Here is a 17,252-nt window from a genome sequence, read left to right on the forward strand (position 1 = left end):
TGTGTGCATGATGTGTGGGGTATGTGTGTGTATGTGGCAGGTGGTGAGTGTGGGATGTGGGATGTGTGTGAGGTTTGTGGGATATGTGTGTATAGTGAGTGGGGTATATGTGGTTGGTGTGTGCGTGTGGGGTGAGAGAGGGGTGTGTGTGGTGTGGTCTTAGTAGAAGCATAGATGACGAGGGGTATGTATGTGGGGAATGGGGTAGGTGTGTGCACACACACCTGTGAATGTGTGCCATGACGCCTCAGAGCACCTGCTGTGGAGCCAGACTGCCTGAATCCGTTACTGGTGCTACCACGTGAGCAAAGTCCTCAACTTCTTAGGGTCTTAGTTTCCTTATCTCTAAAAAGAAAGTAATAACGGTGCCTACCTGCAAGTGGTGTGTGCTGCTACCCATAAGGCACTTGGACTGATGCCTACCACACAGATGGCACTCAGTGAATGTTAGCTGCTTTTGGTCACATCACAGATGCTCAGGTTTTCTGGTGCTGGTTAAAGGTCTTGCTGCCCTCTGCTCTTTGATGGCCCTTTGAAGCAGCAAGCAGTGGTAGTTAATTGTAGAACTGTTAGCTGTAAGCTAACAGGGAAGATTTTTCTTCTTCATGTCCTCGCTGATCCCCAGCATCATGCTCATCTTTGCACTCACTTTAGATTCTGACAACACACAAAATCCTTAGCTGCTTGTCTTTTTCAGAAACCTGACTGGGCTGATGAAGATTAGAGGCAGTACTCCAGCATACTCCACTAGTAAGAAATGGAAGGCAAATATTTGACAAGGACAGTAGATGGGTGGCTATCAAATATTACCCACAACCACCACCAGAACTCATTAATAGTAGCATATGTTAGGTGAGATGCAAATTGTTAGCTGCTTATGTAACCTTTTAGTTTGAACAGAGAAAAATGCCCATGAAAACACCCTGCGCTTCTATCTAGAATTGGGGTGTGTGTGTGCCTCTAGCTGCTGGTTCAAAGACTGACATTTATTGTGGGCAGCAAGGAGCCAGGGGTTGAGGAAAACTCATTTTCCCTTATTTTTACCTGATCCAGAGAGGTTTCTAGGGCACAGGCAATGAGAGCCCACTTGAAGACATTTTATAAATGTCAGGACCATCCTGTCCAGATTATTAGAGAGTAGGAAATGAATGGTAACTTAATAATAAAATTAAGACTGTCAAATTTTTGTAACTGGGCAAATGCAAAGCAGTATTGTATTTTATGCAATTAAATATATGTGTACCTCCTATCATATATAGTCACCTTCTGTCCTTCTCTATCCCCTTATTCTGCTTTATTTTATTAACTCCCTTCCTCTTTAGATTGTACCGTTGACAAGGACAGAAATTTTACGTCTCTTATTCATGGCTGTAGCCCCAGTGTCTGAAACAGTTCAGGCATATGGCAGGTGCCTGTACTTAGTTGTTGAGTAAATAAATAATAATAATAAAAAGAGCAGAAAGAAAATCACTTAACTGTCTAGTAAGAGCATTTGGTAAAATACATCACTTTCATACAGTAGAAGACAATGGAATCATTAAAAGCGATAAGGCAAAGGGCGCCTGGGTGGCTCAGTTGGTTGGGCGACTGCCTTCGGCTCAGGTCATGATCCTGGAGTCCCGGGATCGAGTCCCGCATCGGGCTTCCTGCTCAGCAGGGAGTCTGCTTCTCCCTCTGACCCTCTTCCCTCTCGTGCTCTCTGTCTCTCATTCTCTCTCTCTCTCAAATAAATAAATAAAATCTTTAAAAAAATAAAAATAAAAAAATAAAAGTCAGGTCCATTTTACCTGTGAATTATTTCTACTACATTGTATCTGTATATCTGGCATTACATTTTAATGTCAAATTTATAACCAAACGTAATAACCGGTAAGAAATTAAATCAAATAGCCCTCACTTAGTTGAAAACTGAGCACTTGGACATCTCTTACTCAGCTGTTATTGGGAATGAAATGAAAGCTGATAATGAAATGCTTTGGTTTTTGCCCCAGTCGGCTTTCTCTGCTTTGATGAGGGGAACTCGGTTTTTTTAAGATCCTCAAATTTTACAACTTGCTACCTGTGATGTGCAGTGTGATGCTCAAGCCTGATCTCCCTGCAGGAATGAAGAACTTGTTTTCCAGCTGCTGGGACTTCTGCCAGATGAAGGCCCTAAGCTATCAGCCCTTTTGAGGACAGGCAGAGGGGCATGCCTTCCACACGGGGCAGGGGCAGCTGGTATCTACTGCCTCACCAATGAATGAGAGGAGGAAGGCAGCTCCAGGGAGCCCCAGCTCTACTGCCCGAATGCCCCAACCCCCAACTTGGGACAACACAGAAAGGCTATTCCTGCCCCCAAAGCTCCCCTGGGGCACAGGCTGAGGCTACAATGCAACTCAACTTCCCCCTCCATCCCACCCTACTCTTTTTCCCTTCCCTAGGTGTGGATCCCAAGAGCACTCCCTAATAAATGTCTCGGTACAATAATTGACACCTCAGAGTCAGGTTCCTTAGAATCCAACCTATGACACGACCCAAATAAAGAACAGCTTCTAATTAAACTAAATACTATTGTCTGAAATGAAATAAAGGGCCACCAAAAAAGAAATCACAGCATATGAATTTGGGGATTGTTTCTGCATCACTTCTTTTGCTAAAGTTCTTTTGAGACCTCTCAGACCTTCAGATCTAGAACATTCAAGAATAGGGGCACCCAGCTGGCTCAGTCAGTAAAGCATGCAACTCTTGATCTCAGGGTTTAAAGTTCGAGCCCCATGTTGGGTGTAGAGATTACTTAAAAAAATAGATATGTATATACATATACACACATATATATATTTTTTTAATTAAAATTAAATCTTCAGGGTGTGCCTGCATGGCTCAGTTGGTTAAGCCTCTAACTCTTGATTTTGGCTCAGGTCATCATCTCAGGGTCATGGGATTGAGTTCTGCATTAGGGCTCTGCACTCAGTGGGGAGTCTGCTGGAGATTCTCTCTCTCCCTCTCCCTCTGCCCCTCCCCCTGCTCACACTGTCTGTCTCTCTCCCCCTCTTAAACAAATAAATAAATCTTTAAAAAGAAGAATTTAAAAAATAAAAAATAAATAGAACATTCAGGAATCACATCACATACAAACACAAACGTCCTGGGCTACAGCCATCCTCCCCGGCTCCTCAAAAGTCCTGACCTCTGTTGCCTAGTCCAGCCTTCTCCCGTTTAAAACACAGGGTCTACCCCCCAGTGCCATCCCAGCCCAGGATCTCGGCTGACCACCTGTGGCCTGATGGCCAATACTCAAGCTCTACTGTGCTTGCGAGTCCCTGCACGTGTCGAGCCCGGCCTCACAAGCACGCCCTCCTTGACACCTCACCATCACGGCCCACATTCCCCGTCCCTCCTGAACAAGCCTCTGGAACCAAGCTGCCTGACTCAAATCCCAGCTCTGGTACCTCCTAGGCTGAGTGACCTGGGCAAGCTACCTTAGCCACTCTGAACCTCGGTTCACCTATCTGTCAAATGGGGATAATAACAGTTTCTACATCAAAGGCCTGGGGTTGAGAGTCAAACAAGCTAATACAAATAAAGTGCCTATAACAGGAAGCACCAAATAACAATTATATCTTCTCCTATTATTATAATTATCATCATCTGCCCATAGGTCCTTCTGTACACACTCATTTTACTGACTTCAAAATTTTCTTCAATAAGACATATATAGATAAATATAAACTCTGCCTGAAAAATGCTTATATCCCAGCCCACCAAACCACCTGTCCTCTCTCATGGTATCTGCCTTGGAAAGGCTACGTCTTTTCTAGAACTTTTATCGATAGAGAAGCAGAGTGGAGGGCTTTCCCTCACTGCACCCTATCTCCCTCAGGTCACCCACAGACTCCCTGCCCATTGTCCTCAACTATTTTGTATTTCCCTTGCCTCATCATGCCCCACCCCTTTGCCCTGAAGCTTGGACCTATACTTGGCTCACTGTACACACACACAGATGTCCCGCTAATGCATGTGGTAAACCAAAATAGAAGGAAAATTCATCCTTTTCACGGTGACATTTGATTTACTCTAAGTTCACAGTAAGAAAAGCCACAAAGTCAAAGGCATCAATAGATTTGTGGCCCTTTCATGTACAGAAAGCCTGCCCTCAATCTCGTACTCCATAGGACTCCTCAGTGTTTTCAGCCCAACATACTCATTCAGTAGATCTTTGGCTCTCACCTTGGAATTAAAATTGCTTTTACCAACATCACCAGATAGTGCATCTCTCAATTCTAAGATGCCCTGATTATATGATATACATCGATTTAATAATAGCTGCTTGGGGGGACATCATATTAAATGTACACCTAGGCTTTAAGCTGCAACCCAATTTACAAAACACTGAAGTAGTCTTAGAATTAAGGATATCCACAATTTGATTTTTCAGTTCCCTTCAGTGGCCTCTGTAAGACGCCAGGCCCTGCAGACGGTTCCCTTCCTCAGAAGTCACTCTGGGAGCACCTGGGCAGCTCAGTCGGCTGGGCACCCGACTCCTGACCTTAGTTCAGACCATGATCTCAGGGCTGTGAGATGGAGCCCCGCATCAGGCTCTGTGCTCTGTGTGTAGTCTTCTTGAGATTCTCTCTCTCCCTCTCCCCCTCCCCCTCCCCCTGCTTGCTCTCTCTCTCTCTAAGTAAATAAATAAATAAAATCTTAAAAAAAAAAAAAAAAGGAAGAAGAAGTCACTCCGCCCTTAGGTTTCTGTGTGCCACCCCTCTGGGGATGACCATTCTCCTTTTTGAACCTTGCTTCCTCTGTCAATCCCTTAATACGAGTGATCCCCAGCATTTCATCTCAGGCCTTCTTTCCTTTCCACATTCTCTCTGGGAAATCTCAAACACAGCCCGAAATTCATCTGCACCCACCGAGGGCCAGCTCCAGTCCCTGCCTCCCACCAGAGCTGCAGATGCCTATGGCTGAGCCTCCCTGTGTCCTCTCCACCAGGACTCCACACACCCCCTCCTGCTCCCGTCTCCAGGTTGGTGGTACCACCATGTACTTGCTCGCTCAAACCAGAAGGCTTCCCACAGTCATCACCTCTCCCTCACTCTTTGTCAATCAAACAGCAAGCGTTACACGTCACTTCCCCAATGTTCCTCCAATTTCGGCCACCACTTTTTAGTACCATCATCATCGGCAGAATTGCAACTAGTCTCTCAATTACACTTGTTTTCTCTGTCTTGTTTAATCTTGACCCACGCAAATCCATCCTCCATCCCATTGCCGGAGGAAGAGCTAATATTTATTGAGTGCTTACCATGTGCCAGGCACTGCTACAAGCATACTACATGGACCGTCATTTATCCCTACAAGACCCTTAGGAGTTGGGTAATACCGTTATTATCATCTTTATTTTTTTTTTTAAAGATTGATTTATTTGAGGGGCCCCTGGGTGGCTCAGTTGGTTAAGCGACTGCCTTCGGCTCAGGTCATGATCCTGGAGTCCCGGGATCGAGTCCCGCATCGGGCTCCCTGCTCAGCAGGGAGTCTGCTTCTCCCTCTGACCCTCTTCCCTCTCGTGCTCTCTATCTCTCATTCTCTCTCTCTCAAATAAATAAATAAAATCTTAAAAAAAAAAAGATTGATTTATTTGAGAGAGCGAGAGAGAATCTCAAGCAGACTCTCCGCTGAGTGTGGAGCCGAATTTGGGGATTGATCCTAAGACCCTGAGATCACGACCTGAGCCAAAACCAAGAGTCAGCCGATTAACCAACTGAGCCACCCAGGAGCCCCTATAATCTCTATTTTCTACACAGGGAAACTGAGGCCCAGAGCAGCTAAAGCGGTGGTGCAGATTCAAACCAAGGCAGCTTGATACCATACAGCCTTCCTAAAAATGCACATCTAACACTTGCTTCTAGTTTTCAAGGATTCCACGTTGCCTCTCAGATAAAATCCAAATTCTTCACCCAGACAACCCTCTGATAAGCCTTTCTACTCTTGCAGTTTATCCTCTAGCAGTACAGACTCCTTAAAACTCCCAGCAAAGAGCAGTTTCACAACCTCTACTTTGCTCCTGCTATTCCAGCTCTGTGGAGCACCCTTTCCCCTCTTTCTTCATCTGGTCAGCAGCTATGCATCCACATTATTTTCCAAGAAAGGACCCACCCACCCCCAATCCTACCAGAGCCGGCTTCAGACCTCTTTCCTAGGCTTTAACTACCCCATGCAAAACAGGGGCAAAGCACTGCCCACATTACAATGACATCATCTGTGCACGGGTATGTCTCCCCTACCAGACAGTAAACCCCCAGGGAGCAGGGACCATGTGTTATTTATTATTCTGAGTACTCAGCACTTTAGCATAATGCCTGGTACAAGTTGACATTGAACAACATAGAGTCTTAACAAATTAGGTCATAGCAGACCATTCACTACAACATCTACTTGTTTAAAGTTTATCTACAAAGATAAGCCCATTTTTCAAACTGGCACACGGGGCCCGCCCAGATGAAGAAAAAACAAACTTGATCCATAGTTAAATCTTTTTAAAATTTTAATAAACTGTTCTATTTTCAGGGGGCGGGGGAAAGATGACTATTCCATTGATGTTTTTCTTTTGTTAAAGATTTTATTTATATTATATTTGTTTATGTGCGTGTTGTGGGGGGAAGCAGACTCCCCACTGAGCAGGGAGCCCCAGTTCAGGGCTTAATCCCAGGACCCCAACTGAGCCACCCAGGTGCCCCTCCATTAATCTTTTTCCTAAACTTAGCTTCAGAACTTAAAAATTAAGTGGTTTTTTTTCTAAGATTTATTTTTAAGTAATCTCCACACCCAATGTGGAGATCAAGAGTCATATACTCCACCGACTGAGCCCTCCAGGTGCCCCCAAAATTAAGTGTTTTTTAAATTCCATAGTTTTGAAACAGAATGAAACTTCTCTGCACATGGGCAATTTCCAACAGCCACTCTGCAATAGGGATTGATTTCTGCCCCTGGGGCTGCAGCATGTCTGCAGGTGTCTGCATGCACAAAGGTAGAGGCTGCTTTTCTGCATCCCCGGAGGTGTGCACAGACAAAAGTGGAAGTGCCCAGAGGTTTTTGATGCAAGCTCTACAACAGCAGCAGAGGGGTGCCTGGGGGGCTCAGTCAGTCAAGAGTCTGCCTTCGGCTCTGGTCATGATCCCAGGGTCCTGGGATCCAGCCCTGCGTCAGGCTCCAGCCCTGCATCGGGCTCGGGTTCCCTGCTCAGCCAGGAGCCTGCTTCTCCCTCTCCCTCTGCCCCTTCCCCTGTTTGTGCTCTCTAATAAATAAATAAGTTCTTAAAAAAAAAAAAAAGCATCCAACTCGTGATTTCGGCTCAGGTGCTGATCTCACAACCTGGGAGATCAAGCCCTGAGGCAGGCTCTGCCCTCAGCGGGGAGTCCGCTTGGATTCTCTCCCTCTGCCCCTCCCCCCACTCATGCATGCTCGTGCTCACTCTCTCAAACAAACAAATCTTTTTAAAAAAAATAATAAAAAATAAAATAAAACAGCAGCAGTTGGTTAAGCGACTGCCTTCGGCTCAGGTCATGATCCTGGAGTCCCGGGATCAAGTCCCGCTCCGGGCTCCCTGCTCAGCAGGGAGTCTGCTTCTCCCTCTGACCCTCCCCCCTCTCATGTGCTCGCTCTCTCTCAAACAAATAAAATCTTAAAAAAAATAAATAAAACAGCAGCAGAAAGTGGGGGAAAGATGTGAATCCATCTAAAACACCCCCACTCTCTTCATGACCACAAGATAACAACCAAGAGACTCCAAGTAGGCCCAGGTCAGCTTAAGAGGAGACTGATCAAAGCATTGCCCTTTCTGCAGGGGTAATCTTCAAAATGGTTTATACTTGTTATGGACTGAATTGTGTTCCCCCTAAACCCCAGTACCTCAAAATGTGACTGTATTTGGAGACATGGCCTTCCACAAGGTAATGATGTTAAAATAAGGCCCTTAGGACATGCCCTAATCCAGTCTGACTGGTATCCTTTATACAGAGAGACACCAACTGCGCTCCTGCAGAAAGGACAAGCCCAACAGTGTGGCTTCACAGGAGACCGACCCCCCATCAGCACTGTGCTCTTGAACTTCCAGCCTGCAGAACTGTGAGAAAAGAAATCACTGTTGGGGCGCCTGGGTGGCTCAGTCGGTTAAGCATCTGACTTCAGCTCAGGTCATGATCCCGGGGTCCTGGGATTGAGCTCTGCATCCAGCTCGAGCTCAGTAGAGTCTGCTTCTCCCTCTTCCTCTGCCCCTCTCCCAGCTCATACCCTCTCTCTCTCATAAATAAATCAAATCTTTAAAAAAAATTTTTTTTCATTAAAAATCTTTGCAAATTAAAAAGAAAATAAATTACTTTTGTTTAAGCCCCAGTCTGTGACATTTTGTGATGGCGGCCCAGGTGGATGAATACACAGGTCGGAGTGGAACTTCAGCAGTGGGCGTTCTGGCTGAATCCCCAATGACTACAGCCTGACTTAGGTAATTATGATGACATTTCCACATAGTGAAAGAATCAACATTCTGCACAGCAAAGGAAACCATCATCAAAATGAAAAGGCAACCCACTGAATGGGAGAAAACTATCTTGCAAATCGCATATCTAATTCTAATATCTAATAAATCTAATCTAAGGATTAATATCCAAAAAATTGAGAACATATAAAGAACTCACAAATTAACAGCAAAAAAACCCAAACAATGCAATTAAAAATCTCTGGGCAGAGATCTGAATAGATGTTTTTCCAAAGACATAGATACAGCCAGCAGGCACATGAAAAGATGCTCAACATCATTCATCATCAGGGAAATGCAAATCAAAACCACAATGAAATGTCGCTTCCCGTTATTATCAAAAAGACAAGAAGTAACAAGTATTGGTAAGGACGTAGAGTAAAGGGAGTATCTGTGCACTGCTGGAAGGAATGCAAACTGGTACAGCCACCATGGAAAATAGTATGGGGGTTCCTTAAGAAAGTAAAAACAGAACTACCATATGATCCAGCAATTCTACTACTGGGTGTCTATCTGAAGAAAATAAAACCACTACTTCAAAAAGATACACGCACCCCTATGTTGACTGCAGTATTATTTACAATTGCCAAGATAGGGAAACAATCTAGGTGTCCATCAATGAATGAATGGATAAAGAATATGTGGTACATATAGGGGTGCCTGGGTGGCTCAGTCGTTAAGCGTCTGCCTTCGGCTCAGGTCATGCAGGGTCCTGGGATCGAGCCCCGCATCGGGCTCCCTGCTCCGTGGGAAGCCTGCTTCTCCCTCTCCCACTCCCCCTGCTGTGTTCCTTCTGTGTCTCTCTCTCAAATAAATAAAATCTTAAAAAAAAATACATATGGCCACCCCAAAGGTCAAAGTAGATCAATTTGTACTAGCACAGAAATATATCCAAAAATATAAAAACAGTATGTAGAATGATCCTATTTTTTAATAATAAAAATAATCTGAGTATATGCATAACAAAATCTCTAACAGACTCCATGCACACAACTGTGCCTATTATCTGAGACCATAGGCAGCCTTTCTTTTCTATCTTCTATATTTGTATAAAGAGCAAGCATGTATTAAGTGTTTTTTTTTTTTAAAGATTTTATTTATTTATTCATGAGAGACAGAGAGAGAGAGAGAGGCAGAGGGAGAAGCAGGCTCCCAAGGAGCAGGGAGCCCGATGCGGGACTCGATCCCAGGACCCTGGGATCATGACCTGAGCCGAAGGCAGACGCTTAACCATCTGAGCCACCCAGGCGCCCTTAAGTGTTTTAATTTAGAGAAGAAGGAGGGGGGAAAGGGAATGAAAAGGGGGAAAAAGAAAATCAGATCACAAGGAAGGAAGAATAAAACAAAGCCAGGAAGGAGAGGCAAAAACATTGATTAAGCTTTAAAGGTGGGGAAAAAAAAAAAAAACTTTAAAGGTGAAACGAGGTACCAGGTAAGTAAGAAATATGAGATTAGGGGTGCCTGGGTGGCTCAGTCAGTTAAGCACCTGACTCCTGATTTTGGCTCAGGTCATGATCTCAGGGTCCTGAGATGGAGCCCCACATCCGGCTCCCTGCTCAGCATCGAGTCTGCTTGAGATTCTTTTTCCCTCTTCCTCTGCCCCTCCCCCCACTTGTGCTCTAAATAGACAGACTAATTAAACAAATCTTAAAAAAAAAAAGAAAGAAAGAAATATGAGATTACTATACCATCAAGATCCTGGAGAGTATAGGTGAGTCTGATAAAATTCAAGGAGAGAAAAAGGGTGACAGCACACATACCTGGAAATAATTGTAGTTGACAACACTAGGTAGGCGGAGTGGCACAAGGGGGTGGGAGTGGAAGAGGAGGTGAGCTGGGTAAAGAGAAGGGGAGGTGGTGACGTAGCCACTAATACCTAAACCAATCCCGACATGCTTGCGTACATGTCAGAAGAGAGTTGGTGGTGTAGAAATCTGTAAGACTGAGCATATAATTCTTGAAAATCACTATGTATCTGAATAATAAAACAACTGTGGCAAATTGTATTTTCCAAAATAGACATATGGAGCTATATGTTTATCTCATTCCCCATGCTTTCCTTACACTGGGACTGAAGTAGAGTCTAGGTTCCCTCCTCTTGAATGGGGGCAAGTGTCATGGCAGAAATGGCACAGTGAGCCCTCCCATCAAGGTTGGTGCCCTATGCATTGTCTCCCTATTTTTTTTTTAAGGTTTTATTTATGTATTTGAGAGAAAGAGAGACAGAGAGAGAGAGAGCATGAATGGTGGGGAGGGGCAGAGGGAGAGGGAAAAGCAGACTCCCCACTGAGTGGGGAGCCCAATGCGGGACTCGATCCCAGGACTGAGATCACGACCCGAGCCCAAGGCAGATGCTCAACCAACTGATCCACCCGCACCCGCACCGTCTCCTTAGATTCCAATCACAAAAATGCTTGAGACAGTACTACTGTTATAATCCCATCTCACCTGGGATGAGAACGCTGAGCTTAGAATAGTTGCCCAAAATCACACAGCTATAAACAGCAAAGTGGGAAGGGAATCCTTTTTTTTTTTTTTTTTAAGTAATCTCTACACCCAATGTGGGATCAAACTCACAACCTGGAGATCAAGAGTCTCACTCTACCGACTGAGCCAGCCAGGTACCCCATGGTGGGAAGGGAATCTTAACCCAAGTCTGCCTAATTTTGAGGTTCCAAAAGTATGATGCTACAGAGCGTCTCCATCAGACAAGCAAGGAAAGCCCACTCAACCTTCAAGATCCTGTTCAAATCCCCCTTGATCCACTATGACTTTCCCCAGTCAACATTAATCTCTCCCCAACTTCTAGGAATGTAGTCTAAGAAAATAATCAAAGGTTAAGCTTAAAGATGTACGTACAGGGACAATTTCATATTATTTAGCATAGCAAAGAAAAAGAAAACCTAAAAGTCCAACAAAAAGTGAACAGTTAATTATAATATAGCCACGCAGTAGAATACTATAGAATGGAGGTTGTTTAAAACACATTTTGCTTAAAAATACATGTACATAATATATATATAAAGTATATATACATATATATCATTATTCATAGAGGAAAGACTGCAATTAAACACAAGTACTGTTTATTTCTTAATAATAGAATTACATGTGATTTTTATTTTCTCTGTATTTCTGTTTTCCCATTTTTCTGCACTAAGCATATACTATTTAATAAAAGTTTATCTTTTTAAAACCTTTATCTCTTTCCTTGTATGCTCCCAAAACATTCTGTACTTTGATGACAGCGCCGGGCACACTCTGCTGTTTGCTGCTTAGTCAGTATATGTCTGTAGTTCGTTGGGAAGAGAATCCAAGTTGTTTGTATCTCCCCAGCTCCTAGCACTGTATTTGCCCAGAAAAGTGTTCCATGCCCCCCACTGAGGCACACCATGATGATAAGGTGGTCACAGAGGGCGAAGGTGTCTAGACTTAAAAGAACCCACCAGCAACCATCCTTGTACATGCAGATCAAACCCACCACAGAAAAGCTTCCTTCTACTGCTTTATTAAGAAACCTTTGTTTCCTCTATACATCCTGTTAATTATTAGAATGTTCCTTAAGTTGCTTTTGTACCATGAGTTTGTTTGAATTCCATTTTTTTTTTTAAAGGGAAGGAAAAGGAGGGAAACCAGCCAGCCAGCCAGACTCTCTGGTTTTCTCTAAGAATTCACCCAAACTTCCCCTCTAGGCATACGAGCTTCATAGGCCCCTCCAGCTGTATGGGAGCTACAGCTGTGGAATGAGGAGGAAAGCCAGGGCCTCTGGCTCCGAAAGGCTACTCAGTTTACCTTAAGGTGGGCTAACTGTTTCCAATACCCCTGGCTCCCCTCAGGAGCAAGTGTGATTCACTGCTTTTTCCCTTATCTCTAGCACAGTGCTCAGAACACTGGAGACACCAACATTTCCTGGATTAACAAATGAACTTGAGGGCGCCTGGGTGGCTCAGTTGGTTAAGCGACTGCCTTCGGCTCGGGTCATGATCCTGGAGTCCCTGGATCGAGTCCCGCATCGGGCTCCCCGCTCAGCGGGGAGTCTGCTTCTCCCTCTGACCCTCCCCCCTCTCATGTGCTCTCTCTCTCTCATTCTCTCTGTCTCAAATAAATAAATAAAATCTTTAAAAAAAAACCAAAAACAAATGAACTTGACAAAGCAATACCATTAGAACCTGGACCTAGGGCTTCTACCCCCGGTTTGCCCTTTCCTCCCCACCAGTCACCCTGTAAAGACTTAACTGACTCCTGGAGGTTAGGGTAGGACGGATAAGGAATGCGTGGGCAGGAGCAATGCTCTGTGAGCCCAACAACAGGCTGGGCTGAGACTAAACCGCCCTTCCTGGCTGCACTTTGAGTGACGTCAGTGGCTGGAATGGCCCTCAGGATGGCAGAAGGTGGGATCAGCAGTGTGGGACAGGAGAGCTTTCACTCCACGGCTCCCTCCTGCCCTCTCTGCAGAATTTCCAGTTCTACCTGCTCCGCTCCTCCCGCTCCCCACCCATCTCCCCAGTACAAGGGAAGGTTGTGCCCCGCCCACCCAGGGCTCACTCCAAGGGCCTGGCATCAAGCCTCCTGTCAGCCAGCTGCTTCCTCCTGTCCTACCCCCAACATTGCAAAACTAATGCCACAGCCGGACTTTAGACAGAAACCCTGCTTATCAGGGAGTCCCAGACAGATGAACTCTGAGTTTTCAATGCCTGGAAAAGCTCAGTATGCATCCACTCACGTGGCTTCCCACAACCCACTCCCCACAACACTGCACCCTCTTTCACAATTACATCTGACAAGTGGTCATCCAGATCTTTCCTGAACCTCTGAAAAGGAAGCAAGTCTGAGTTTAGAGGTCCCCAAGGTCTCTCTCCTCAATACTAACATGTGAAAAATAAGCTCCATTATTTCCCACTCAATCATGCAAAATGGGTATAGTTTTTCAATCTATCTTTGAGCGAAGGTGTCAGCCCTTTCAGTGTCCACAGAATAGGTGGCCTTTGATCCGGTGACTTGGGGGAGGGGGGTGGGGGGTGGACAGTGGTGGGATCTTGAAGACCAAGACCATTGGGCGCCTGGGTGGCTCGGTTGGTTAAGCGACTGCCTTCAGCTCAGGTCATGATCCTGGAGTCCCGGGATCGAGTCCCGCATCGGGCTCCCGGCTCATCAGGAAGCCTGCTTCTCCCTCTGACCCTCTCCCCTCTCAAGCTGTTTCTCTCTCTCTCTCTCTCTCTCTCTCTCTCTCTCTCTCTTAAATAAATAAATAAAATCTTTAAAAAAAAAAAAAAAGACCAAGACCACAACACCCATAATGCCAATATGAAAAGATCTCCGGGGTATCCAAAGTGAAAAAAAGAACATGACTGATGGAGTACATGTCTGTGGTGTATATCAACGTATTAACCTGTTCTAAGTATAAATAAAACTTTATTTTTTTTAATTACAAGAGCTCTACCCCAAACCAAAACTAGCCTGGAGACCCCAGGCATGCCTAGGTCACAAAGAAACTAGAAACATCGTAAAGGCAAAGTGTCCTGGAGCCAGGAGGTACAGATGGAGGGGGGCACTGGAATCCCACTACCGGGCATTTCCCAGTTCCTAGTTCCACCTGGCTGCCTGGCAGTTGTCAGCCGCTAGGTTTCAGGGCTAGGTTTCAAGTTTCGAGGGAACAATTCTTTCCTGGGAGTAAATTCAACCGGTGGTAGAGCGAGGGGAAAGGAGAATTGACTCACCAATGTGCAGTTTGAGGTAAAGCGAGCAAAGCCGAACAGCAAAGGTGGAAGGGCTTGAGTCAGAAACATCGGAAGAGAAGACAAGCACTCAGACTGACCCACACACGGGGCAGCAGCTCCTGTCTTCTGGAGTATCAGGTGGGGATCCCCCACTCAAGTGGGATGGGAGAAAAGAACCAGGGTTCCAACCCAGGCCCCCCTTTCTTCCCCGTGGTTACACCAAAAGTCCTCCTATTCACACAAGACGCTGCTATAAGCAGAAATGCCTCTCCCTGCCTGGGAGATTGCTGGAAACCTTTCTAAGTGCAGGCTCCCCAGGAAGAGGGAGACCGTGCTTTTGGTCACTGGTTGTGCTTTTCCCAAGCCCAGTTCCCTCAGTGTTTGGGCCGCAATCCCTGCCCCAGCAGCTCAGGCTTTCCTCTCCACAAGGCTTCCCAGGGCTGGCGTTGGGCCTCTGCTTAAACTTGACCATATCCTGCCCTTTGTTCAGAGCCCACAAGGAGCAACAGCCGTGGTGGGAGAAGAGACAACACAAGGGCACCCACATATGCTCCAGACACCCCAGGGCCAGAGGACAGACCAGACACCCAAGAAAAAGCCCTTACCTTTTTACCTTTGCCATCTGGGATCTAGGAGGAGGAAACCTTGCTTCCTTTGACCAACTCTCCTGGGGCAGCATTCTTTCCTCCTCACCAAATCCAAAGGGGTTAACAGCTGCCCAATGATAGTCATCCCTTCATGTACATGTAATGTAGTTATTATCCTGGTCAACCCGCAGGATAAGCATTATTACTCCTGTCCACAGATGGAAAGACTGGGCACTAGCCTAAGATCACAAATAAGGCAGAGAGCCAAACTAGAAACCAGGTGAGATCATCTGATTCCTATTTCCATCCTCATTTTACTAATTAAATTCCTCCCCCCAGGTCTAGCCGGATTTAAATGTGATATGGTCAGTTCCCCCATCCCCTGGGCATGTCACTTCCCAGCACCCACTGTCCTGTCAAGCTAATGCAACCTCACCTCAGGCTCCATGTGAATCCCTGAACAGACTAGAGGACACCCCCAAGCTCAGAATGGGGCTATCCCAACTCTTTCAGTGCCAGTATGGGCTACTGGGGGATGTCACAATGTAGAAAATGAGAGAAGAAGAAAGAGGAGAAGGAAGAAGGATGCCAGCTTCAGGAAGCTTGTAAGCCCGACACACATGGTCACAGATAGCATCACTGATGAGAAACTTCGGGGGGGGGGGGGCGGTGGGAAAGCACTGTTCAGCACGAGGTTCTGCACCAGTAGGAGCACCACAAAGAACCAAAGGAGGACCATGAGTGTCATGAGCAGTTCTAAAACACAGGCAGAAGTAAGAAAGGTGGAGAATAGGAGAAACATGGAAACTGAATCAAAGAGGAAAGTGGAGGCATAGAATGAAAGGGACAAGTTAGAGAAGGTAAGAGAGTGGACCCGGGGGCGTTATGCCAAACTGATGTTTGAAATCATGGTTCCTGTGCCACGGGGTGCTTGAGATGCTGGACCCAGCAGTGGAAAAAGGAGAAGGGGCTCAGGAAACTTTGGTTCCATTCCCAGGTCCTTTTGTCAATCTGGAAAAGTCATTTCCCCTCTTTGGACCTGTTTCCGTATCTGTACAATAGGGATAGGGTTAGACTTGCCTCTGGTCCAGTTTACCCCAAGGGCTTATGTTTTTGTGATAAGGGACAAAGGAGCTGTCAATCCACCCGTCTAAGGGCAGGGAATCCATTTCCACCCTTCAAAACAGCAAAATGAACTGCCTTATAACCACCGATGCTGACTGTAACTGTTCATTTCTTTTACACTTCCTAAAGCATGGACCTCGAGGGAAAAACAAAAGATTCCTACAGATCACGTACTGACACAAGAATCCACAGAAGCACACTTACAGGCACTCACGAACCTGACAGATATACGTCCAGCTGGGGACACAGGGTGCCTAACTGGGTGACCCAAACGATACACTCTGTCCGCCCAAACCTATCTATAGACAGAGGCATGGCCCAGCAAGTGAGCCTCATTGTTCCACAGGAAAGGGAGTTTACAAAGGAAACAAAAACTCCCAGAAGCGGTCGGGGGAGGGCAGAGTCCTGGCTGTGAGAAGGATCCAGCCAACCAGCAGACAGGTCCTCCCCCTGGGAATAGTCACTCAGTCAACATTTATTAAGGACTCTCGAGGTAGCTACCCCAGGAAGGAACTTTAAGTGCTGTGCTCTGAGAAAGGTGAGATCTCAAATGTATTTCCTTTCAGACTTTGCACCCAGACACTTTAGCCAGAGCAACCACCGCAACCCAAAGATCCGGGGGAGCTAAGGAGCCCCCTTCAGCAACAGCCAGGGAAAGAGATGTCCACCCCCCCCCGACCTCCATTAGATTTTCCGAGGGCCCTTCAGGAACAGGGCATTCAGGGGCCAGAGGAGTCAGGGGTGCGAGGCTCAGGCTTCTCTCGGGTGGTGCGCGGAATTCGTGTGCCTGTTGGAGGGCATGATGGCCCTTCCCAGGTGCGTGCGGAGGGGTACGTCTGGGTGGATGTGTGCAGGGCCCTCGACAGTAAGTGAGGCTGGGAAAAGTGGGGCTACCCCAACCCTCGTTTTCGGCTACGTGCGGAAGCCGCGGCTCCCTCCCGGTGGGTGGAAGGGGACCTGTGTGGGGGAGGGGAGCCAGCCACAGCCAGGGTAGGGAGGAGGGGAAACAGGGGAGGGCTGGGATGGAAAGGGGGACCAGGAGGGTGAGCCTGGCAGGTTTCTCAACTCCTCCCCTCCCGCGGGCGAGAGGCGTGGGGAGCGCCTCCCTCCAACCGCTGACCCGACACACCGACTCCTCCCGAAACTCCGGGAACTTACACAGGATGACCGATGTGAAGAGAAGCAACAGTTTCCTCCCTGTTCTCATCTCCGTCCCCATGACGATCAGGGTACCGATACGACACGGCGACTAGAGCCCCGCGGGGTGAGACAGCTTCACCCGCAGCCGCTCGGGGACTAAACTGCAGCCAC

The 17,252-nt window shown here is 46.5% G+C and overlaps 1 protein-coding gene across 4 annotated transcripts in view; it reads right to left on the reverse strand.

The window, feature by feature from the left end:
* Positions 1–17,238, reverse strand: part of F11R (F11 receptor) — a 27,070-nt gene extending 9,832 nt beyond the window's left edge. For all 4 annotated transcript variants that reach the window (XM_025860692.2, XM_025860695.2, XM_025860694.2 and 1 more), the window contains exon 1: positions 17,100–17,238. In XM_025860692.2, coding sequence (XP_025716477.1) covers positions 17,100–17,160 — 61 coding nt within the window. In that variant the 5' untranslated portion in view covers positions 17,161–17,238. The remainder of the gene's footprint in view (positions 1–17,099) is intronic.
* Positions 17,239–17,252: the final 14 nt, after the last annotated feature.

The sequence above is a fragment of the Callorhinus ursinus genome, unplaced genomic scaffold (assembly GCF_003265705.2).
Source record: "Callorhinus ursinus isolate GAN/ISIS: 27379988/994484 unplaced genomic scaffold, GSC_fseal_2.0 scaffold88, whole genome shotgun sequence".
In the NCBI taxonomy this organism is placed as follows: domain Eukaryota; kingdom Metazoa; phylum Chordata; class Mammalia; order Carnivora; family Otariidae; genus Callorhinus; species Callorhinus ursinus.